The 25,959-nt window shown below is 41.8% G+C and overlaps 1 protein-coding gene across 1 annotated transcript; it reads right to left on the bottom strand.

Annotated features, from left to right (window-relative positions):
• Positions 1 to 669: 669 nt before the first annotated feature.
• Positions 670 to 25,557, bottom strand: EXD1 (exonuclease 3'-5' domain containing 1). The gene is made up of 11 exons (XM_050896775.1): positions 25,431 to 25,557; positions 24,797 to 24,865; positions 23,717 to 23,768; positions 22,041 to 22,171; positions 20,122 to 20,189; positions 18,782 to 18,868; positions 17,570 to 17,674; positions 17,328 to 17,408; positions 13,075 to 13,218; positions 10,062 to 10,253; positions 670 to 2,690 (listed from the first exon to the last, which is right to left on the bottom strand). The coding sequence occupies exons 1-11, from the start codon at positions 25,555 to 25,557 to the stop codon at positions 2,358 to 2,360; spliced, it is 1,389 nt and encodes a 462-aa protein (XP_050752732.1). The 3' UTR covers positions 670 to 2,357.
• Between the last annotated feature and the right edge of the window lie 402 nt (positions 25,558 to 25,959).

A 25,959-nucleotide genomic window follows, 5' to 3' on the forward strand; every position in this document is an offset into this window, starting at 1 on the left:
AATTCTCCTTTAAGAAAATTGTCAGTCTTTTCCATCAATGAGTGATGACTCCATTCCAATCTATTTCTTCTCTTTATGCTGTTCCCAAAAGAGAACAGGGGAAAGCTGCAGCTGTGTTTACCCAGGAAGGTTTTGCTACTTAAAGCAATATAGTGGCACGGATGCAGTTACACGGTCAAGTCCCTGTCTGGAAATCCTTATTCCATTATAATACAGTTCCAGCCAGAGATTTACTTCTTGGAAGAGGCTGAGAACGCAGCTCAGTCTCTTACTGAGAAAGGGTGCCTTTAGCAATTAGTTTGTATCCTGCACAGAGACACTCAACGACGCTTCTACATCCCAGACTTGATGCCTTCACATCCTACCTCCTCTTCCCTCCCCTCCTTCCACTATCTGATATATTGCCATTTTCTCTCTCTCTCTACTAATAGGACTGGATGGACCCAGATGATTTCAGTTGTGGAAATAAAATGTAAGCGCTCTCAAGCTGCCTCTCGCTCAGAAAAGCCTGCATGTTCCGCATCGTACCTCACTGATTTGTGATAACGCATCACTGCTTGGAAGAATCTTGCTCCAGATGAATGACACGAGCTCCAGTGCTGGAGCAGGGCCCAGTCCACTGCCAGCATCTCCTAGCAGACCAAATGAAACACAGACTCTATTTCCAAATAAAAAGTTGTAAGACAAACTTGTTTCAAACCTGTTTTATTTTTTTCAAGTGAACTGAGACAAAGGAACTATACAGTTTGATTACAGAATACTGTTAAGGGTTTAAAAAAAAATGTAGAAAATGTACTGACAAAGAGCAAACATTGGAAGTTTTTCTGCCAATTTTTCTGCCACTCCCAGAAGTGAGCAAGTCCTATCTATAGTTTCAAAGAAGAGACCTATTTAAATACTGCTGGTCTAGTACTCTGCGGAGAGGAGGCGGCAAAAAAACCAAACACCAAAAAACCAACACACATTTCCCCTAACAATATTTAGAAGAAATGCACACAGATACATCATAAGCATCTAGTCACACCAATTTACATCCAAAGAAAAACAGCTCAAACAGGTATTGGTACATACTCGCATGCAGACATCATGTCCCTTGCAACCTGGCGTCATTACTATTAACACATTTGCAGCCTGATGCCCAGATCGTTCTTGGACTGCAGTCTGGTTGGGACAGTGACCGTTCTCTCTTCCATTCTTCCCTATTTCATGTTGTTCATCAGCATTCACTGATACTCACAGCCACAACCCTGAGAACAAAACCTTCCTTATACTTGATTAAGGTGTCCCCACCCTGTCTGAAGCATTCGAATGGCAAAACATGCAGTATTTTTTATGTATTTAAATACATAGATGTGTATAAATTCAGAATTCAAAAGCAAAGAATTTTCAACAGTCCTGTGCTTGCAAGTCAAATACAGTTATAGGCCAAAAAAATGTTCCAAGACTCAGGCATGGCCTGACCACTAATTTTGTCATGTGGTAGCATAGCACTGTCAGTTGGAGGAGCTTTACTTTTAGTGAATACCAGGCAAAGCAAGTAAACTGGAAATAAACTGGGTTTGCCTTTATATCTTATTTTGCTTGGGGGGGAATGCTATACATCTTTTAAACTAATTTAACTGCTTTTTCCCCCCCTTTATACACACTTGTCTATATACACACCACATTAGTGTTACAGCCTCCTCTACATGAGTTTGATACAGCAGCGCTGACGAACAACGGTGGCGTGCAACTTTCAGCAGGAAGCTTCTTTTCTCAGCCTAAAATAAATCTGACTTGGCAGAAAAGTCCTTTTGATTAGTACACCTCTTTGCTGTTTTTGCCAGCATAGTGGTTCATTAGGGTGCGATCTTTTTCACTCTCCTATGAAAGACTGTTGTATAGCTATGCCGAGAGACTTATCTGTATATAAACCAAGCCCACATGGGTTGGCCAGAAGGCTTTTTAATTTTTCCAAGCAAACCCTTTCTAATCTCAATGAACAGGCATCTTATAAGCTCCCCTGTTTACATATCTGGATTGAATGAGAGTTTTACATACCTGCAACAGGTAACAAAAGAACCAATACAATTTAAGACATTGGTCTAATAACAATGCAAGAAAAACAAAAGTCACTGTTTTAAAATCAGAAATAGCTCTTGAAAAAAATGGATCTCAAAAAGAGACCTCGAGAAGAACAGTCAGACACAGAAGGAATTTTCTTCGAAAGAAAGACCATCATTATTTCCATTCAACAATGGGTTTACCTGTCATTGTAAAGACAGGAGCTTTTGTTTGACACTTCTGCATGGGGAATAGCCCCTTTTTTCATTTGGATGTCTTCAAATACCCAGTCTAAGCTCATCAAGTCACCTGTATCAGAAATTAGATTCGTACAGCCAGCTTGAGGTCGGTTTAAGGTTCTTCCACAGATTTACCACCTGATTTTGATTTTCAATCTTTTCTTGACAAAGTACATCCTGATTGTAGAAGGATGTAATTTGAGACACCGCTTTATTTGTGGGAAAGCAATCCCCGTCATCTCTGTAGTTTCCATCCTTCTGTGGATCATTTCTCTCTTTTAATTCCATGGCTGGTCTGATCAAAAGACCATCCTCATTCATTCTGTAGTCTTTTATTGCTTTCTCCCTTCGCAGCTTCTGGAGATCTGCCAGCTGACGCAGCTCCTCTGGCAGCTCCATGCAAGTGGGCTGATAGGGAAAAAAGAAAAGAAACAGAAAAGAAATCAAATCAATACATATGCATACACATGCTCTACTTTTGTTAGTACCAGGTAAAAGCTCCCTCTGTAATTAGCCAATGGAACAGAACAATCGTCTCTCATTAGATCTGTGGAATGTATCAACTACCTGCTTACACAAACAATACCTCAGGGGGAAAAAAGTCCCCCCACACCCTTTCTTTTAAAGGCAACCCAAAGGGAAAAATATTAGACTTGCATTTATTGTTTACTCCTTTATTATGAAGATCTTCAAGATTTAAGTAATACTTCACATATGGGTTTTAGATGTCTCCTGAGAAACCTTTTGCACTATGAAGTTGTTCTAAACCCCCAAAAGAGGCATAACCGGTTCATGTTTGCTTGCAGGAGCCACTGCAAAGGCAGCTTTCCCAGCTTTTCATTTAAAACCATGGTATTCTATCCTATGGGTAAAAAAAAAAAAAAAAAAAACCTTATGTGGAAAAAGCCAACATAGTTAACAAATCAATGAAACAGCTGCTTAGGAAGTACGTGAAAGGAGATACACTCCTTGATTTGGTCCTGAGCAGTACATGGGACATTGTTCAAAATACTACATTCGAGGATCTGCTCCTTAACAAGGACTGCAATGCTCACCATCTTTGTAGGAACAACAAAAAAATCCACAGTTGCGTTCAGCTGTAGAAAGGGGAATTACACAAATAAGGAAGCTTGATAAAAAGTAGTAAGAGGCAGCCAAGCAAATTCAATCCTAGCAGGTAGCATGTAGACAACTTCAAGACAACATACAAGCAGCATACAGCAAACATTACCTAACAGCAAAAGATCACAGAAAGAGTGAAAGGAAATTGGCAGGACTACAGGTTAGGCGAAAGGAGACTATGAAGTAAGCATCCTTCAGGAAAGCAAAGCCAAGTGAAGAAAATAGCAAGGATGAAGTTACAGAAAAAACAAAGGGCAGGCCAGAATAATTTTCTTAATATTTAACAAAAATATAACAGGACTAATAAAAAAAATTCTGTAAACGTGAGAGGAGCACAAAATGTCAACCATGCTGCAGGGCCAAGTGATGATCAGAATACAAAAGCAGCATGGTAAAAACCACATTTTTTCTCTTCTGCATTCAGCATGGAAAAAAATGTGGAGATTCCCATACCAAAAACATTCACTATATACCCAGAATCTGTTTCAGATTGTCCCATAAATACTTAATACCGATACTTGAAATACAAACAGCAAGGTGGATTTCACCCAAAATTCCTGAACAGTGGAAGATTAAAAAGCTGAACTAGTAACTATAGTATCCTGCTTAAAACCTGCCTTGATACCCAGGGACTGAAAGATGGTAAATGTTTAAAGAAGGTCCCAGGAAAGATACAGGAAGCAACACGCTGGTAAGTCAGATGTCTGTATGAGCATACTGGTAGAAACACTAGGAACAGAATGAGTGGACATACAGATGTGATGCACTGGAAAAGAGTTACCACAGCGTTTGTGAAGGGAAGCCATGCCTCACAAAACCTACAGATTCAGAGGAAGGCTAAATAATTCAGACACGATTACAGAAAAAAGCAGAGCAAGCACTTACTTGAAAACGCCCCACCTTCAGTTCTGTTTAACCAGAAGAATGTACATCCAGCTTCCTAACTGCTACAGTATCCTACAATGAGAGGTAATCCATGCCCTAAACCACTTAAAGGTAAGTTGCATGAAAATTCAGGCTGTATGCTGATAAAGATTAATATGCATTGTGTGCAATCCCAACTCACCTGCCAATTAGGAAAACTGCTGGCTCAGGCATGCAATTATATTTAGACAGAGAACAGAGTTTATGCCATCACGTGTCGTGACCGTGTTATCTGGTATTATATACTGCACTGCACCTTATCTACTGCAGCTTTACTTTAAGTGCATTGCAAAATCAACTCTGCTGCACAGGGGTGTGCAACTCCCCTATGGTACCAGAGCTCTGCTTGTGAACTGTCACCACTTAAACAAGAAAGCACTGCACTTCTAGGGGAACATTTGCTTCTTTACACTGATGGGTTCCCAGGCTGCGTTTGCTTCTTTGAATTTAAGTCCCAAACATCAGAATGCAGCTGCATTTCCAAGTACCTAGCAACACACTATGAATCTACAAGGAGAGTTAGAAATTTAGCACATATAGCTCCTTTACTAGCTCTTTTCTAGTGACAGAGCTGCAGAGGCACAGAAACCCATTTTACTTGATGTCTGCATCCACAAGAAGAACAATTACTCCTGGCAGACAGTTATGCTGAAAATGCAGGAAACTGCAGAGACCTTCAGGGTCGGCAGTCTGTGTTGACTTCTCCCCCTCAGCGGTAAGGAGGATTATCAGTTCGAGAAAGATGCTGAAGAGGGAAGCTGAGGGTTTTGATAATGAAGCGCTGGGGATCAGAGGTTACTGTTTTGCATCTGGTTTGTGGGTAAAAAGTCAGTTGCTTAGGAGGGAGTGTCCACTATTCAGAAGACTCAACTACTACTTGCAGGTGATGACACAAGAAACCACAGAAAGTGTCAACATACGTTTCCAAAACTGTCAGGATCAATGACATGCCTTTCATTTTCCCCCCCCCCCCTCCATTTTCTTCTCCATTCTCTTCTCCCAGTACTACATAAACAAGGGTGTTGCACTATCATTTTTGGCTGCTGTGGACCACTGGCAATACTTCACTGTTGCTAGCAACTGCTAGGATGCATGACACCCATCTTTTCCGCAACCCTCTCCTGAAGGAAGCTCTAATCCATGGAGTTGCATCCTGCCACCTTGGCAGCATGTCTCCCACCTGGCATACCAGCTCATGGGCCAGCTCCTCAGTACATCTTCTGTTACTGCTGAAACAACTGTCAAATGACAAAAGAATGTGTTTGGCTGTCCAGAAGCAAGGTCAAAGTCTTGCTGGAAGGGCTGCCCACTGGCTGACCATAAGGACTCTGTTTCTTGCCGTTTCCAACAAAACATCTGAAAGATCAAGAGAAAGAAAAGATGGCTGAAACCTCAGGTGAAACCAGTGACTACCACCAGTGACTGCTGCAATTGCTCATGAGAATTATGACATCCAAGTCAAAGACTCAAACATACTGTTTGCACAAAATACGTAACTGCTGCTTGCTTGCTCTGCTCTTACCAGTTTATTGCTGTGAAAGCAGTAAACTGTCATTAATCTCCATTTCTACCAGCTTATCCATGGCCTCTGTTCCCATCAAATTATTTATGAAAACTCATCTTAAGTAAAGGCAAAGTACAAGCTTCTGTCGAAATAAGCTGGAACAAAACAAAACCCCCACCAATGATGCATGTTCAAGAAACAAGGCAAAATTAGGCACAGGTACATGCAAATTATGCATGTCTGAAATCAAGCACTCCCGAATATGTTGAAGGCCACAAGGATAATCTGACCCTAGTAGGAGCTGTGCATTTAGCCAGAAAGTGGTTCTTGTATTCTGCCACTAGAGCAGCCTGTTAGAGCATACAGAAACTTCTCACTGAGGAACAAGAAATGCATGTGGAAAATGGGCTGCAGAGACTGGGCATACAGAGCCCAAGGAAGGGTGGTGACAATTACATTCATAAGCCTATTCACACTTGTCTTTCCTCAACTCTCAGTGGATGCAGTGATCCATAAGGGCAAGTGAACAGGCTTGGCTTTTACTCCATTATTATGCATATTCACTTTTCCTTGCTGTTATTTCCAAGAGGAGAAAAAACAGGATCTGGTCCAGATCTGCTCCCAGAGGCTGAACCCCCTGATTCGACAAGAGAAGGAGAGAGTAGGTAACTGCCCCGGTAGTCATTATTCAACATTATTGGTCATTATTTAGCATTATTCCATTCACAGGCAACCTCAGACTGGAACGGAAGCATGGCTCTGTTCATTGCTCTAGTCAGGTATGGCGTACTCAAACACCTTTGTAGCCCAGAGATGCAACAGAAGGCATGTCTACATAACTAACTTTCCCTTTGTCAAAAGGCTGAAGACCTGGTGGTTCTGTTCAGAGAGCACAATCCAAGAACTAAAACAGAACAGAGAAGGGCCCAGAAGAGGCTTCCTTACCTGGAGTGATGGAAGTTGGTCAGTTTCCAGATCTGGTCATCTTCTCCAAGTGCCTGTAAATCAAAGAGGCCATGGTAACTTGGAGACTCTCTTGCTTAGTGGCTTTCACTCCCACAATTTTCAAGTAAAGGCTTGATGTACCACAGATGGTTCCTGTTCACTCAGGATTTATGTCCACCTTCCAATTTAGAAGCTGAAGTAGTGCAAGATATCTTTATGGCCCTGGAGCATTTATTGGCTTTGGCTTTGCTGCAGTCCTGCTTCAGCAACAGAGGCCTCTCTTCCAGTTCTCCAGCATGGAGAGAACATAGTAGGTAACATATTTCAGGTTTCCAAAATGTTTCCCTGCCATGGGTATTTACTTCAGAATCCAAGGAGATCCATTCCTTCTGCTGAAGTAGTGCTGAAACTGCACCAGCTCATGTCTGGAGAACACAGTCATCAAAGCATAGGGACTCCAGTGTTGCTGTCATTGGAGACTGGCTCCAAGACGAAGTCAAGCTCACTGTACCAGACTGCTCTTCACCAAGGGTCCAAGGTGGAGCACAAGTGTAAATTGTAACTGGTCAGTGTAAAAAGTAAAATAGTCCAGTAAAAGCATTTTCCAGGTAACTTTCAACTGTAGCTCCACAAAGTGCACAGAAGGCATAACACAGACCTGAGTGATGGATAAACTTTAGTTCTAAATATCCATGAAAAAGCACTAGAATAAATATGGGGGGGGGGGGCAGGGAATCAGATCTGAATAAAGGCTTTTTGATTCAGGGAATTAATACAGACTTAGCCAGAAAACCTAGAAGTTGCACAAAGCTTTTTTTTTTTTCCTTAAAACAGATTTAGCTGAACTCATCAACTTGCAAAGGATTCCCTTGAAGTTAACTTTGTTTACTTACTCAGTGAAGAAACTGAAGTAACAGACCAGATTTAACTAAACCAAACTCCATATTTGGAGTTTAAATATGTATTGCAAGCAGATTTTAAATAAAGTAGAAGAAACTTTCATTTGTGTGATCTTCTCACAAGATACAGAAGCAACAGAAAATGATTAACAGTGAAATGATGGTGAAAATGGCTACTTTTACTATCCATACTACAAGATTTCTAAAGCAACTGCAGGAAGTATGATTATCAGATGTGATATTAAATAGATCTTCAAAATGCCATTTGAAATGCTCAGGATCAGATTAATTCCTTGGCTAATCTTATGGAATAAATGGATTTACAAAAGGATTGGCTTTAACAACCTGAGCACCACTTCAAAAAACTTCTACAAACAAATAGCCCAATGCAAAACAGAATTTGTACTCTTTTCACTTTAACAGACTGTTCTTTTCCCTTGTGTCATGCCTACTTTTGCATGCATTTCACACTGAAAATTCAGATGTCAAGCTCATTTTTTTCCATGAACTATGAACAACCTTTTTTTGGCAGCTCTCCTCTAAAAAGAAAATGTTTTCCAATATGACCTCTCCTCTTCCATCTGTGAAGCAACTATGACCTCTTGTGGTTATCTAAGCAAATCTCCTCCTAAATCCTCAATAATGGGATTTACTGCTCTGAGCCCTTAAGTAATTCCCAAAGGATTCAAGTCTGTGCTTGAGTGCTTTGTTAAACCAGGGCAAAGAAAAAGACAATTTCTTCCGTGAAGATAGACCTGCATTATCTTTTCCTAATAAATATTTCAAGAATTTACAACTGCAAAAATGAGGCGGTAACAGGATTTAATCATGTTAGTTCAGTCTCTTTGTGATGAATGAGGATGTTTGACCATTCATTTTTCACCCAAATTTAATACCAGCAATATCTTACATAGTTATTGCAAGCCCTCCTAAGATTACTTCATTGAGAAGACAGAAAAAGACCACACCAATACCACTGCTTGTTTGGTTTGCATGGACCTGTTCTTTCCATTAGTGCAGGAAGTCAAGCTCCTTAACCAAAAATCTCATTTCTGCACCACCTCCCAGGCCCCCCCCCCCCGCTTTAACAAGCAATGACAGAAGTGTCCACCATACAAGAGCCACTCCAAGGTATCTGGGCACGCAATACTACTGGTTCTATGTAACCAAAGAGGAAAAGTGTTACTTGATTTTTTTTTTTTTTTGATAACACAGGTGAGAATAAATTAGGAAGACAAGATAACTCAGACATGCTTTTACAGAAATAAAAATCTTTGGCCAACAAGAGACAATATTACTCAGAAACAGACAGTATATGCAAAACAGCTCAGTAGTAAAGATGACAGAATAGAAGAAAAATAGAACAAGATTTGGGGACTAAATGCTTGTCCTGGTTTTGGCTGGGACAGAGTTAATTTTCTTCCTAGTAGCTGGTATAGTGCTGTGTTTTGGATTTAGTAGGAAAATAATGTTGATAACACACTGATGTTTTTAGTTGGTGCTAAGTAGTGTTTATCCTAAGTCAAGGATTTTTCAGCTTCTCATGCCCAGCCAGCAAGAAGGCTGGAGGGGCACAAGAAGCTGGGAGGGGACACAGCCAGGACAGCTGACCCAAACTGCCCCCAGGGATATTCCATACCATATGACATCATGCCCAGTATATAAACTGGGGGCAGTTGGCTGGGAGGGGTGGATCGCTGCTTGGGAACTGACTGGGCATCGATGGGCAAGTGGTGAGCAACTGCCTTGTGCATCACTTGTTTTGTATATTCTAATTCTTTTATTATTATTATTGTCATTTTGTTGTTGTTGTTGTTGTTATTTCCTTCCTTTCTGTCCTACTAAACCATCTTTATCTCAACCCACAAATTTTACTTTTCTTCCCTGATTCTCTCCCCCATCCCACTGGGAGGGGGGAGTGAGCAAGCAGCTGTGTGGTGTTTAGTTGCCGGCTGGGCTTAAACCATGACAATGCTCTTACCAAAACAAAGCAACTCTGGCAGCTCCAGGTACCACCACTTCACAACTGCCTGTCCCTTTTCTTCTCGTCACACATACACCGCCCATATTGAGCCCAGAGGTTCTCAGTCTCAGACGAGAGTGAACAGAAGGCACATGTGCCTGTGCCCATGGCTTAACAGCTGCAGTTCACCATCCACAATACTAACTTGAGGTGGATTTATGCTAATGGACTAACATGAAATGCAGCTAGGTAGATACAGACACCATCACTTCTGCTGCTGCACACAGGAAACAAGGTATGTGGCATAAAGTAGGGTGTACAGTTGCAGAAAAAGAAGCTGCTGTAGCGAGGTCCTCCAGAGTTTATCCATCAGAGCCTTAGATCAAATCACTAACCAGAGAAACAAGCAAAGACATACCTACCTTTGTGCTCCCAAAGTGATCTCCAGACCCAGTCCGATAAGCATTTAAATAATCATGTACTACAGCTGTTAGATCAGACATCAAGTTATCCATTAGAGATGAGTGGAGCAGCAGAAGGTACATAGCCTTCAGAGCAAGCGCTTTAAGCAGAGAAGCTGGAAAGGGTCTCAAGAACCATATGTCAGGATTCTCCTGTGTATCCCAATGCAAATGAGAACAGTTATTTAAGGAGCAAAAATTATAACAAAGCTTTTCATCACATTCTTCTGCAGTTTACAACATATCTCCCGATGCTGATCTCTATTTTCAGTGCTACTGAATGCTTGCAGCTTCTAAGGCCATCTGTGTACAAGCCTGTGGATGTTAGAGAAGAGGGAGTTTGGGAGGAGGGACTGCTTCTTTAAAAAAAGAACCAAACAAACCAAAAACCAACACACACCTATTCCAGCATTTAATGCTAGGTTCTCTCTCACCCATCTCTGAAACTAGGTTTGATTTCTAAGAGCTGAGCTGAAAGATCTAAAGAGAAAACCAACCCTCCCATCAAGGGAGCCAGGGAAGCAGCTGGGGATAGTAACATCTTCAGCCATCACAACTGGAACCAGAACACGAAAATAAGCCCCAGTTAAGCAGCATGACCACGATACCCATGAGCAAAACTGTCACTACAGAGTGGCTTACACTGGTATACTTACTACATACATATTACACAGTCATCTTCCACTTTTAGTCTTCAGACCAATAGGAGGATTTGGTCTGGTAAACTAAGGAAGGCATATTGTCATTTGGCTTAGATTTGCCACACAGAATTCTCTAAATTGAAATTTTGAGAGTCACTCTTAGAATTCCACAACTTATATAAAAATAAAGCTGTGTTCAAGTTAGAGGTTTCACTGAGTAGCTATTATAGCAATATCAAATAACATTTAAGCCAGGCTTTTGAGAAAGATTTTAAGTCTATGAACAGGCAGTGCAAAAGCACTCAGATTTACTCAGGAAGTTACAAGACCAGTATGAAGGGAGAAAAAACGCTCTGGTAGGAAAGAGATTGTTCCTAGTCAGTAAAGAAATCCTGCCTATATAGTGAGGTCTCATTAAGTATCTAGTTCCCATATTTAATAGGTTCTTTGGAAGCCTTCCCTTACTCCCCCCCCCCCCCAAAAGCAAGGTCAGGTGATTAAAAATGCAGCAAAAAGATGCCACAACTGGCACTAGCATATTTATATACTATTTGTTTAACTAATTTGATATCCTTCTATGATAAGGTCACCCACCTAGTGGATGAAGGGAAGGCAGTGGAGGTAGTTTTCTGGATTTTAGTAAGGCTTTTGATACTGGCCCTCACAGCATCCTTCTGGACAAGCTGTCCAACTGTGGGATAAGCGGGTTCACACTGTGCTGGGTGAGGAACTGGCTGAAGGGCAGAGCTCAAAGGGTTGTAGTGAATGGGGACCAGTCACCAGCGGTGTTCCTAAGAGTTCAATTCTAGGGCCAGTTCTGTTCAGTATATTTATCAACAATCTGGATGCAGGATTTGAGTGCACCATTAGCAAGTCTGCTGATGATACCAAACTGGGAGGTGCTGTTGACTCTCTTGAGGGACAAGAGGCCTTGCAGAGGAATCTAGATAGATTGGAGCACTGGGCTATGATTAATGGGATGAAATTTAACAAGTCAAAATGCCGGATTCTGCACCTGGGACGGAGTAACGCCAGGCACAAGTATAAATTGGGAGAGGAGTGGCTGGAGAGCCGCCCTGCAGAAACGGATCTGGGGGTGCTGGTCAACAGCAGGCTCAATATGAGTCAGCAGTGTGCCCTGGCAGCCAAGAGGGCAAACCGCATCCTGGGGTGCATCAAATACAGCATAACCAGCCCATCAAGAGAGGTGATTATCCCGCTGTATTCAGCGTTGGTGCGGCCTCACCTTGAGTACTGTGTGCAGTTCTGGGCCCCACAATTTAAGAAGGATGTGAAGGTCCTTGAATGCATCCAGAGGAGGGCAACAAAGCTGGTGAAAGGGCTGGAAGGAATGTCCTATGAGGAGCGGCTAAGGATTTTGGGCTTGTCTAGTTTGGAGAAAAGGAGGCTGAGGGGCAACCTCATTGCTCTCTACAGCTTCCTGAGGAGGGGAAGTGGAGAGGGAGGTGCTGAGCTCTTCTTCCTGGTATCCAGTGCCAGGACACGTGGGAATGGTTCAAAGCTGCGCCAGGGGAGCTTTAGACTGGACATCAGGAAGCATTTCTTTACCGAGAGGGTGGTGAAACACTGGAACGGGCTTCCTAGAGAGGTGGTCGATGCCCCAAGCCTGTCAGTGTTTAAGAGGCATTTGGACAATGCCCTTAATAACATGCTTTAACTTGGTCAGCCCTGAATTGGTCAGGCAGTTGGACTAGATGATCATTGTAGGTCCCTTTCAACTGAAATAGTCTATTCTATTCTATTTATCAAGCTTACGTTCCCCAAATCTTAGGAGCTCCTGGCCCACTAAGTTTTCCCTTGCTTGTCCCCATCTGAAAGATTAACAAAACCAAGGACAATAGAGAATAATGATTTGGCAAATGCTGCTGAACTGCACAAGCAAGAAAAAAATTGCTACTCTAATTTTTTCATTCTAATAGTGCTGGCAATAAAAGTTTCCTCTTTCTCTACTTGACTCAGGATTCATTTTAACCAACTTGTTCTGTTGGAACTAGGTTTCAGAATTAGGCAAATATATTAAGATATCCGGAACATTTTTTACCCGAGTTATATATATATCTCCTCTATTGTACAAGCTTTGTGGTTCTTCAAAACCTCAATTTAAAATGAGCTATTAGGAAATACCAGCATAAGCACTGATGCCAAATAAAGCTTGCATCTGTCTCCTAAGTCAGTGTTACAAAATGACCTTAACTACAGCAATTTGACCACTGCACAGTGCCATGCTCTTAAAAAAACTGACAGAAACATCAAGATGGGCAAAGCACAGCTCACAATTGAGTCTTCAGAAGGTGCCTCAATGAATTACTCACTGAAGCCATTTGCTGCCTGCACTTCATGATGGCATCCCATTTGGAAGGTATCTTCAAGTGCTGCATCAAACACTCCTGTAACGTGCAGACACGGTGCGGAAAGAAGCCGCCTGTTGCCATTGAGAACTGCAGAGCATCAGCAACCTGTGATGGAAGGGATCAATATGCCATGACCAGCGTCAGTTAACCCAAGGCAAAGAATGTGGAGGTTTGACAGTGGGGATGCATATTAGAAGTAAAGTACGCTGCAAACAAATTAATCCTCATTTTGACTGCATACAGCTGCAGAGCTAGTAATCTGACTCCTTAAAGCTGTTAAGTTACATAAAAGGGTAAACTAAGTTTTAAGAATGACTTATATAAAAGTTACGCGTTTTATTAATCTAAGGCTCCTTCTAGCCCAGTACTCTTGTCTCCAGACAGCAGGTGGTTAGGAGCAGTATCAGAAGAGAGTAAATATACAGTGATACTTGCCCAGGATACTTAATGGTTTTGCCTTTTATCTAAAACCTGAAATAGTGATGCAATATAAGAAAAACATGATAAAAGAATATGTAAGTTGTCAGAAACCTTTTGCCTAAAACTTGATTTTGCCAGTAAGACTTGTCTTTGACAGCATACGGAGCCAGAAGGGAAGCAGACAGCAGCCTCCAGCAGCGACTGCACGGCATGGTGTTTGCTTGTTTCTCATCCTGGTTTTATCCCTTTTACTCTTTCGCAGTAAGAGCAAGAACAGCCCTGACTCTTGTCCCTAACCAGGGAACACAAAGATGAGTGGGACTATTGCAACAGGTGCAGAGAGAAGACAATGGAAAAGGGAAGCCTGGAAAAGAGTCCACTCACCAGGGCAATGGAAAGGAAAAAATAAAAAGCCTGCATCCACACTCAAAATCTGAGACTGAGCTATCTGTCATTAGAACAACCTACCCTTCAGACCTCCTCTGCTACTCAAAAGCCCAGATTCCCACTCTGGTCCCCTGAAATCCCCACTGACCTCTCATAGCCTTTTTCTCCTTACTGTTCTCTCCTGAGAAACCTTGAGCCAACACTCAACACAAGCATCCACAATCCCACCAACAGAACTATGAGCTTACAGGCCAGCCCAGTTTTACTGCAAGGGTTACAGCTGAAGCCACCGTTCAAGCTGTTCTACCACACACTGCCCATGTGCTACCTAGACCAGACCATGTAGTTCTTGGCAGTACCAGCTCAGCCCCTGCAATAGTGACCACAGAATTGTAACTGACCTCTTCTGGCCTCCTATAGTGAGGGTAAATTCCAAGACCAAACCCCCATTCCTAACTTATCTATAAAGTCTTTGGGGGAAAAAAGAAATCTCTTCCTGTCCAATAGCAAAGGCAAACAAGCTGGTATGATCTATTAATGACTAAAGCTGCCTCTAAGGCATCAGCTAAATAGCTAACTGCTGCCTTCTCTGGGAGACAAGCCATGTATTTGCTAAGCTTACCAGAAGAAAGTGCTAAGCCAATCCATTTACTGAATTTCCAAGGAAGAAAAGATTGTATGAAGGTATTATGAGGAAAATGCAAAACGTTAGAGCACCACAAGTAGAAAAAGCAATCTTGGACTAAGCAAAAGAAATGTCTGACCTCCTATGCTCTGGTAGGACAGAGAATCTAGGACTGCCTATATTTCTGCTAGGCTGACTACACTGCTGCAGTCCAACGAAGTCTACAACCACCAGCTGAAAAGTGGCAGGAAACATACCTGGAGAAAGGAACTGCAACAATGCAAACTGATGAGTTCACTGAAGAGAAGAAAATGGAGAAGATCCAGGTAAAGCTGACCTTCACTGGATTATAAGCACAAATCACCAAGTAAAGAGGATGTTTCCATCACTCATTACTAAACAGTCCTTTGTAGTGTACGTCTGACCACTAAAAACTTCTCTGGCTTTTCACTCTCAGTGGCCAAAAGCAGATGAAGAGGAACCACAGGGAAGACCTTCTCAAGCAATCAGTTACTTTTACTCACATCAAAATCAAGATGATGTTCAAATCTATTCCATTCTTCTAGATGGCCAGAGAGAGAGTTTCTAGTAAAAAATTTCAATGCTTTCCAAACAAGGAGAGAAAAGAGTTAAATATTTAAACAAAAATGAAAGTATCTTTGTGATCAGTATTCATAAGAAGTCTAATCTGAATGAACAAACTATAGATTAAACTTGCCCACAATGAAAACAATGTTTTAGCTTTCACTGTGAAAATCTTTGTCCAAAGTCATTGCACGCTAATGGCTTGGATTCAAGGGCAGAAAAACTACAACACACTAAAGAGTAGTGTATGTGCATTGATCTGTGGAACCAGACAGCAACAGTGACTTCTTCACTTGTACATTTTATGATTAAACCTTGCATGGACCTCATCTTATGGGAAGTCTCAAGCTGTCAAATCTTTTTATTCTTTCAGCACACACCTCTAGGAGAGCTGTGTTATTTTGTTTGGTAGTACACAGATACACAACCAACAACATTTTACAATAGCCAGGGATTTCAGAGTGTGAGAATGCTCTAGCCTCATGATGCAACGTAGAAGTGTCCCAGAAGGCCATGTTAGGGATGTAAGCACTGACAACAGCCAGTTGCCTGCTCGCTATGCAGCTTTTTAGGCTGCTGTAGCCCAACAGGGACACCCCCCACCCCCACCCCCCACGGCACTCAAATGTGAAATAGCAGTATCAGACTTCCACAAACATTATCATTAAAAGTTACTTCAACAGGTGATGCTTAAGTACTGTAAGAACATCAATGGGGAAGACAGTGAACATCAGAAACCTTTCACTGCCATCATCTACATGTTGTGTTAATTATATTAGGTTACTTATTGCAAGGAGTAAACAGTTGCAGCAACTGGCCAAAACCAGGGATAAATAACACTTTTCAAATTATGCAGGCGGCATCCCATCTAAACCAGAGTTCTTCATTCCATTGCTGTGTTTTTTAAGCAGAGTCTCACTTGTGCACACAGCCTGTTCCAATTTTAACAACACTGGGAAGCTGTCTCTAAGAAGTACTTCACAAAAAGCATCTATGAGAGTTTGCTCAGAGGCATCTCCCCGTTATTTGCTCCAGCAGTACAGAGTAGAAGACAAGACACCTTAATTCCACAATATCAGGTACACTGCAGGGTAGCCAAAACCAGACTACTACACTAGCTTACTTACATTAGAAGTAGGATTCAGGCCAACGAATCAGAGTAATTGAATCTAAGCCTAGAGATCTATCAGTGCAAGAAGAGCACGCATGTCAGCTCATACCAAGACAACAGAACAATGAGTGCAATTCTGTGTACCTCAGACCCTAGGGTGGATAGTTCTGGCTAGTTATTTCCACTGTATCAGTTACATGTTCTAGCTAGTACATTTGGGAGCACTCGTGGGAATTTGCACCCCTACCTTTTTCATGCAGTCAAGACTTTACACATCAAATATCAGTCAGTGTTATGGAATAATATAATTTTTAGGGGCAAAAGGCCAAACTAAGATCAGAAAGGGACGGAGAGAAACCTCTGCTGTATAAACCCTACTACATAGCCCAGATTAGGGCTTTGAAGAGTTACTATAGGCAGTCATATCTATGACATGAAAAGTCAGTATATAGGCAAGGACAAGTCATACATAACTATGCATAACATATCCGTGCCCATTATGAAAGATCATAGCCATTATGTTATTTTCTTCTCTCTCAAAAGGCTCTAATTCTCCTGTTAGTCACACAACATTAACTACCACAACTACCAGGGCCAGCACCAGCAAAACCAGATTTTCATGGTAACCTGGCCTGTTCTCTCACTTCCACCACTGCTTTTATCAGCAGGTGCTTCCCAGTGCTGGATACCTGTAGCCTGAATCTGTTTCAACACCTGTGAAAGGGGCAGAAAGAATAACAAAGAATATAAAGCACAAGCCGACCTTGCTCCTGTTTAAGTCACAGTAGCCTCAGGTTGTGCCAAGTTTGATCAAGACCAGTTAATAAATCTTAAAAAAACAAATTAAACTTGCTGCTAATATTAGATACTAACTACCTTTTAAAATGGGTCTACACAAGACTCTAAATAACACTATCAGCCTTGCCTGCTGGTTCTTTTTAGCTAGAACAAAACCACTACATCTACATGGTTCAACAACTGTCACATTCTAGTTAATATTAAACCTTCTCTGAGAGAATACCCTGAACAAGGCTGAAGTTTTTCTTGTTGAAACTTTTGTTCCCAACCAGAACATTTGAAGGGTACCTGCGTATCAAAGACATTGAAGAGAAGGACGCCGTACTGGTGAAAGAGGCAGTCTGAGATCCAGCGGCAGTCATGCATGACCTGAAGCAAGAAAGAGCTGTCAGACAAACTTGTGTCCAACTGCAACTTTTTTGGTGCAGGTAGATCATTTTATATATATATATATATATATATATATATATATATATATATATATATGACCTCTGCCACCACAAACATCCTCACACACCCTATACCCTTACCTTCAAGATGTTTTTATCTTCCAGCACCATTTGTAATCCATTTTTGAAAGCCTGAGGTCCCAGAAGGAAGATATCAAATAGAAAAATACGTCTCTTTGTTGCTATCTACAACAAATTCAGTTGCAGAGAAAATGAGCGAGGGACAGAAGAACACAGGATTTGAAAGTAGGAGAGAGTGCACTGTTGCCCACAAGCCATAAACTCCTATGTACAGGCTTATGTTGGGGAGAGCAGGGTTAGTTTCCTTAATGCGAATTCATGAACGAGTCTTGTTTTTTCCAGAGATGCTCAGAGACTCTCACAATAATTAGAAAGAACGACTCAGTAGTCTACTATACACAGTTAAATACAGCATTTTGAGACATATCAAGAGCAAATCCTATGCACAGTACTTAAAATAAATTCCTACACCTATTATGATGACATTTTTAAAGAACCACTTCCAACAAAATTCTTGTGCCCATGACATTCCTTTCATTGTCAAAGACCACTACCAAAGAAATAAAGGACATCATTTTCCATCCTAGCATTTCAAACAGGATATAAAATTTAGGTTTTGCCTAGGTTCAAATTCATAATGGTTTAACAAAAGCTGTTATTTGAAAGCAATTTAGCCATACCAAAGCAAACATTTTGTGGACGCTTACTTCTGCATAAACGAGTTAAGTTTGAAGCATGAACTCCCACACAAGTTTTTGCTCTGGATAAACACACTCACTTTTAAACCTATTTAAAAATAAACTAAGACGATTTTGAGCTAACATATTAAGCTATTCTCCTTTCTATCCCTTCCTTTTCAGCGGTTGATAATATCACAGCTAATTAAGATACTGTATCATCTTTAGATGGATTTTACTCCTTCAATTATATTGGCATTGTGATTAGGTCTTGCAGTTTTTCAATAGGTAACAGCTGTACTAGTGTAATACCTCTACCTGTATACAAGTATATAAAGATGGCAAACCAAATATATTACATTGTCATATACAAATATATATATTACATACAAGTTTAGTAATTATTATATTGATTTATGTTTGCATAATTCTTTGTGTAACAGGTCTTTTATGAAATACCTGATCTGTCTTGAAGAACAGCATATCCCTTACCAAAACAGTTACGTGAGTAAGTCTTAAACACAGGCTAATCCCCAAATGTTTGTCAGTTATGCCTCTGTTTAGTGGCACATTTTGGGAAATATCTGCCTCTTACCTCAAGCCATGAGAGTTTTCCATGACGACACAAATTAACACCTTCTCCTGCTATACTGACAACACACTGCTGTTTTAGGTGCAGCACCTAATGAAAAAAATAGGGATAGAATAAATAGTGCCAGGGAATGATAGGCAGAGGGACAAATAGTAAACTGCGATTTTTCTGGTCATGACTCGTATTTAAAAAGGTAAATATAGAGCAAAACTACAATGAATCTCAGATATATCGTGATCCAAGAGAAACAGACACAGTATCAGTCCAGTTACAGATAGACAGCTGGAAATTCCACAACTAGAAACATCAATGATAGGTTTAGCAGAGATTATGGATAACTAAAGAATATAGACTCCCGTGATCGCCTGCCAAGAAATTCTCCTAAGTAGGTTTTAGGAACTTCCTTAAGATCACATAAAGCAGATGTTCCTTTCAGATAAAAAGGAGAACTCATTTTCTAAGGTATAAAAGAAAAACCTATTACTCTCACAGACACGAAAAGTTTTCAGACAATTAAGATAAAGCAACCTGTAGTGCACAGGTAACACAAGAGTAGAAGGCATAAACAGAAATAAAAAAGCCAGCTTCTTTTTCAAGCAACAGTTAGACTCCTCTGTAAGCAGGGACATTTCTTCCTGTGAAGAGCTTTTTCCTCTGTATGTGCAACAGATTTACCATAATAATAGCCCAAATCCCAACTGATGTTACTGCAAGACAAAATGGCATGGAGGACCTATAGTATTGCTGGTCTAATTCAGGATATAAAAAATGCTATTAAATTTAATAATAAATCTATCATTCGCTCCAAGTTCTGAAACAAAGCCTTTCTACCAAGTCCATTTATATTGTTATACATGATTTAAAAGAAAAAGGTCCAGGCATGTCTGGAGTTCCAAACACCAACAAAAACAACACAATCAGTTCCCTTTCCAAATGCCAACAAATCCTCATGTTGTTGCTTTCCTAAACAAAATAATTGTTCAGTAAATAGTAATACTGACCCTTCACCTCAGTTACTGGTGATACAGAGTCTGAAAAGAGCAACCAACACACACTGATGCAGATACACATACACCCACTGCAAACTCACATGCACTGCACTCTTTCCCTGCATATATGCACACTTCAAATATACTTTGATGCCACCACAGATACCATTTCTACTTGACTAAAAAGCCAGTTACTACCTATTACTCAAATTTCACTACAGTCTGCAAAGGTGATTTCCAGTGTAAGACCTCATGAAGCAGTGCTCACAATCCTGCCACCTAATGGATCTACTGACAGAACGGAACAGGCTTAGAAGTCATATATGCTGTGTAAGAGCTTTCATTAGTACTTACTGCTGGGCCAAATTTCTGCTGGAAACAATCAACAACTGTGTACTCCACATTCTCTTCTTCCTTCTTCTCTAAAAGAAGGGAAAAAAAAAAAAATCATTAGATGCTTCTTCTAACTGAATGAGCTTTTGTCGTAGTTTAACCCCAGCTGGCAACTAAGCACCACACAGCCGCTCGCTCACTCCCCCCCGGTGGGATCGGGGAGAGAATCAGAAGCGTAAAAGTGAGAAGACTCATGGGTTGAGGTAAACACAGTTTAATAGGTAAAGCAAAAGCCATGCACACAAGCAAAGCAAAACAAGGAATTCATTCACTACTTCCCACCAGCAGGCAGGTGTTCAGCCATCTCCAGGAAAGCAGGGCTCCATCACATGTAACGGTTACTTGGGAAGACAAACACCATCACTCTGAACGTCCCCCCCTTCTTTCTTCCCCGAGCTTTATATTGCTGAGCATGACATCATATGGTATGGAATATCCCTTTGGTCAGTTGGGGTCAGCTGTCCCAGCTGTGTCCCCTCCCAGCTTCTCGTGCACCCCCAGCCTACTCGCTGGTGGGGTGGTGTGAGGAGCAGGAAAGGCCTTGACACTGTATAAGCAGTGCTCAGCAGTGACTAAAACATCCCTGTATTATCAACACTGTTTTCAGCACAAATCTGAAACATAGCCCCATACCAGCTACTGTGAAGAAAATTAACTCTGTCCCAGCCAAAACCAGCACAACTTTGCACAAGTATGTATTTTAGTTGTATAATCACTCTACTTTTCTGGTTTAGCTGTTCAGTTCTTCCCTCTCTACTTCCTGAACACACCCAAACAGATTACTGAACTGTCTGATTCAGGTGTGTACAGTCTAGAGCATGACCCAAAATTCTGGTTTTTGACAGAAAAACTGACTGTTAAAAGTGAGTTGCAGCGTTACTTTTTGTCATTATGATGCATAAAGGAAACAAAAAGGTTTCCGTTTAAGAAATTACATCCATGAAAAAAAAAAAAAAAGCATCCTAATTCCCAGGCTTGTCCAGGGAAGGAAAAAAGATTGTAACAAAGACAAAACTAACAGAGTGACACCACAGAACACAGACAGCTGAGTGACCAAAGGGACAAAGAGAATGTAAGCCAGATTTTAGGTTTTTTTAACACCTGCTTAACAATGTCTAATGAACAGGTAAAGAAGGGTTCTCTTAAAGATTCTCCCTTCTCTTTAGGTAAGATGCAAATGTGCATCCATGACAACACAAGGACAATCTTCTAAACTCTAAAGTAACAGTCAATTGAAAGATCATAAGAACAAATTTTTAAAGGCTCTCCCAGGTCACATCAACCCTTGCTCATTTTCTCCCCCACTACCCAGGTAAATGCAGCTAACCTTCCTTTAGCCTATACAGGTCTTGCACTCTTGTCACGGCTCTATGAGAGCAGAACGAGCTGATCACACTTTGGATCTGTACCTGTGTATGTGTATACAGCAGGAATCACAGAACCAAATCAATGCAAGCACGTGACAGCCAGCACAGAACCAAAGAGCAATAGTCTTATTGAGCTTTGAGTTATCTATCATGCCACAGACATTTCAGGAACACGTGTAAGATTAAAACAATCACCAGAGAGGAACGCTCACTGGCTGAAGCACTTTGATTTCTCCAAAAGATCGGTTGCGCTGCTCAGCCACTGACAGCTGATGAGAGCTACAGGATAAACATGCTGGAAAGCAGATGAGTTTCCTTCTGACACCGTGAACACATCTGCAGGCAAAGAGCATGTTTGCAGATAACGAGCTCTGTACCTATCTTTCTGCGACCATTGTTCTTTCAGAATACATCCTATTCTGATACAGGCAAACCAAGAGATCACAGCCTCTGGGAAAGATGTTGTCTGACAAAGACAGACTAACTACATTGCTTGACTAATATCCACATTACCTGAGAGGGAGTATTTTAAGCTATTTGAGGCTCTGAGCTGGCTCTCTAGGGAAACGCAAGGAGAACTCCATGGGCCACAATCTGCTGGTCCTGTGTCTGCTTGTTTGTTCCCTTCAACAGCTGAAGTGCACCTGCATGAGCAAGGCAACCATACATAGCACAGAAGTTAAAACATTACACATTCCACCAACGTGGACATTTTAATAAAGAAAATTATTTCATCCAGTGCAGTCTACCTGTGTCCAGACAATGAACTGCTGCACGTGAAGCAACTTCCTAATCCAATGTGCATGGTTCTTAAAGAAGATCTTGAAGCTACCCAACAATAAGCTTATTTTGCACAAAAGGGCCTTTATTTCAGATAAAATTTCACATTTATGCTGAAAGTAAAAGGTGAAAGCAGAACCTGAACAGATGTTCACTGCAAAGGTCAGCAACGGTTTCAAGGGAAGAAAGAGTTCAAAGTACACAGAATGAAGTACCTCACCTGAGCCCAAGAACCACGCAGTTTAAATATCTAGAAGTCTTTACACTGAATCAATAATATTTGATCCATTGGTTAGCTACTGTAATTGGAGGGCAATTTTACAAGTTCACCAATACGTAAAACAGTTATATCCACTGAAACTTTACTGTAATCAAATGGAAGTTATTAAATTATATAAAATGGTAGCATCTCAGGACGAAAAAAATAAAGAGTTAGTAAACATTCACCTGACTGAAAGCTGTCACATGTAAGATGCTTAATTTCTAGGACAGGACAGTCTGAGGTCAAGAATACTTCACTGGGAAATATGACTTATTAGTATACGTTTCCTTATACTGATATAAAAACATCCCATTATGATTATAGAGCTCAAATCATGTACATCTCTATCTCAATAGAATAAAACATAAAAAACCCTTTCTGATCAGGCTTTAGATATAGCTGAAGAATCTTGTATCTAAATTTGTATATTTGAAGGATTTACATAGGGATCTGCTACCAAGGTGAGCATATTCAAGTATGTGTGAACATAGGCTTACTTAACAGGGACAAAGAAGACAAGACAGCAGCAAGCAAGAAGATTGCTGCTAATCACAATTCTATGTACTTTTTAACTATATTTTAAGGACTATTCAGTAGACACCACTTCATTCCTACTTCTCTTAAGAGGAAGAATAAACTATTCAAATGTGGTCTTGTGGGAAGCCTCAAAGCAAAGCCATCTAGGAGCATGGGTCTGCAGGAGTTTGAAACATACTTTTACCAACTTCCCAAAGTCACATTTATATATGTTTTGAGAGCGTCTGTATAAACCTAACCTTCCCTGTGCAACTGTCCTGGAACTGTTCCACCACAGAAGAAATGCTCATGGGAAATTCTCCCTGAAACCACAAGCTGACAAGAAAACAAACCAAGCAAATTCTTCTACCTAGGAACACTAGTGGAAAGAAAAAAAAAGAAAAAAGAAAAAAGCAAGAGAGAGAAATTGTAAGCAATAGCTTGGAAGAACCTTTTACACAGTGGAGGTCTTCCACTCACCACCCTGTTCACCTCTTTAGAGCACAGAAATACAAACTTGGCACAGCTGAGTCTGAACATCAGTATTATACTAAATATAAGTGGTGGCTCCCCTAGCAAGCGCATCCCACCCCTTCTCCCACCATCAAAGGAAGGAAACATTTCAACGTACTCAGAGAGCACTGCTGTTCCCCTTCCTGAATCTGGTTCATCCAGCAATTCCACTGCAATAGAAACAAACAATTTATATTCTACTGCTGACAAACAACTTTTTGACACTTGTTATCTCCCAAAAAAAGGAGAACCATAACCGATACTAACCACCATAGGACATGGCCATACATGCAAAAAAAGAAATTAAACTCAAAGTATAAATAATTTTAAATTCACTCTGATGTACAAATCTATATAAAATAACTTACATCAGTAGCCTAGATAAGGTGGATTTCAGAACTCTAGCATTTAAACAAGACTAATGGCTTAGCATCCCACCAAAAACAAAGTTGGTATCAAACTACAACTAATCACTTTACAGGCTATTACATATACAATGAAGCAGGTACTAGGAAAAAGGCAGAATGGAGTCAGTTAATCACTTGATAAGTCCCATAGCAGCCTTCTAGCTGTTTTCCCCTCAGCACTTTGCTCCTTGTCCACAAAGCAAAGCAGATGCCAATAGAAATGCACAGGACCTTTATATACTAGAAATGTTTTTCATAAATAATCCCATATTCTTATCACTAATGAATCAAGGCAGGAGGCCCAGATAAACTCCATTTAATAGAGATGCTTTTGCCTGCGCGAGTAAAAGCAAAACCAAGTTAACTAGAACTTTAAACAATTTAACTTCCCAGCAGAGTCCATTAGTGAAAGTCTTGCACATATAAGAACATACACAATGAATGTAACTTGCCTTCAGGATGTAAACAGGGGGCACACTTATCTCAACTGATTACCTTCAGAGTCATTACTTTCATTACTGGTCTTATTAGACTTTATTAATTATTTAATAAGCTTTAATGCAGTACACTACAGTCACAAGACCTTCACAAAGTGGAGAATTATTATTATTTCACTGATAGATAATTGGGGAACAAAAGTGTGATTTATTCAACATTCTAATTCTTACTGATTTTAGAAGAAAGATGTGCAACTGAAGAATTCAGCAGAGTGACCAGAAAATGGATTTAAAATGCTGAACTAAGAGTGGGCATGATCCCTGTGCCCCAAAATACGGTAAGAAAAGCCTCACCATTGACTATTTCACGGCCAAAAAACATCTTTACTCCTGGAGTGCTTCTGCCAGTTTCCAAGTTCTTCACTGAAATGAGGGAGGGGAAAAAAGAGACATACATCAAGTTCCACTGTTTGGGGTAAAAGCTTATTTGCAGAACAAAGCAAGACCATAGGACCGGGTAGTACTATTAACTAGGGGGGAAAAAAAGAAATCAACAAATGGGTTAAGTGACAGCTCTTTCACTCTACAGAAGGGGGTTTCCATAAGATGACCGTGCACTGAGTAGGACACAACTCAGAGCTGCTACACCTACACAGCCTCGCAGCTGAGAGTACAGGCAGGTGCTGCTAACTTCCACTATATGTTTTATTCATCCCAGTGCCCGTTGTGGCTCCCGGAAAGCACCCACGGGCTCTCCGTGGGCCACAGCGGACACGCTCGGCGTGGGAGTCTACCCACGCCACCTGCGACACAGCGTCCACCGCGGAGCCAGGCGCCCGTCCGCCAGCGCCCTTCCCTCAGCCACCAGGCTCACAGCGCTGGGCTCGCCTGCACCCCTCCCTCTCCCCCTCACACACGCTGAGGCGGCGCAGGGCGCTCTGAGGGCCGGCGGGGCGCGGCCCTGCCCGCCGCCGCGGCGGGCCCCGACCTGTCCGCAGGAGGAGGCTCCGGTCGGGGTTCACGTGCTGCAGCACCCCCTGGAAGACGCCACATTTTAAGGTGACTTTAACGGTTCTCCCCAGAATGGCACCGAAGTGCTCGCTGCTGAGAGCCATGCGGCAGCCCGGGGCGGCGGCGGGGACGGGACTCCCCTGGCGGGACACCTGCGGCACAGAGCAACAGAGGGACGAGGTATGGGGGGTAGTGGGGGACCCCGAGCCCCGCCCACACTCTGGGGGCGGGGCCATCAGAGCCCACACCCAATCACGGAGGGGAAACTTACCGCGGGAACGCTACAGACAGAGGGCAGCAACAGCCGTCCCGCGCGCCGCCTGCTGGGAGCAGCAGACTGCCTCTGCCTCAGCTGTAAGAGCCGCCAGGGATGACGCCTGCGCCTTGGCAGGGTGTGCTGCGCGCATGCGCGCGGGTGGCCGTCGACGGCCCCCCCCCCCCCCCCCCGGGCGGCTGAGGGGCGGGGTGAGGCGGGCGGCGAGGGCCGGGCCGGGCCGGAGCGGACC

Source organism: Gymnogyps californianus, chromosome 5 (assembly GCF_018139145.2).
Source record: "Gymnogyps californianus isolate 813 chromosome 5, ASM1813914v2, whole genome shotgun sequence".
Taxonomy (NCBI): domain Eukaryota; kingdom Metazoa; phylum Chordata; class Aves; order Accipitriformes; family Cathartidae; genus Gymnogyps; species Gymnogyps californianus.

Bases quoted from the DNA above. Each gene is read 5' to 3' on its own strand.
- EXD1 (XM_050896775.1), bottom strand. From the start codon at position 25,557: ATGGCTCTCAGCAGCGAGCACTTCGGTGCCATTCTGGGGAGAACCGTT. The intron at 23,769-24,796 runs GTGAGGCTTTTC...TTTCTATTGCAG, and splicing joins TGGCCGTGAAATAGTCAATG to TGGAATTGCTGGATGAACCA. The intron at 22,172-23,716 runs GTACGTTGAAAT...TTGCTCATGCAG, and splicing joins GGAACAGCAGTGCTCTCTGA to GTGCACTTCAGCTGTTGAAG.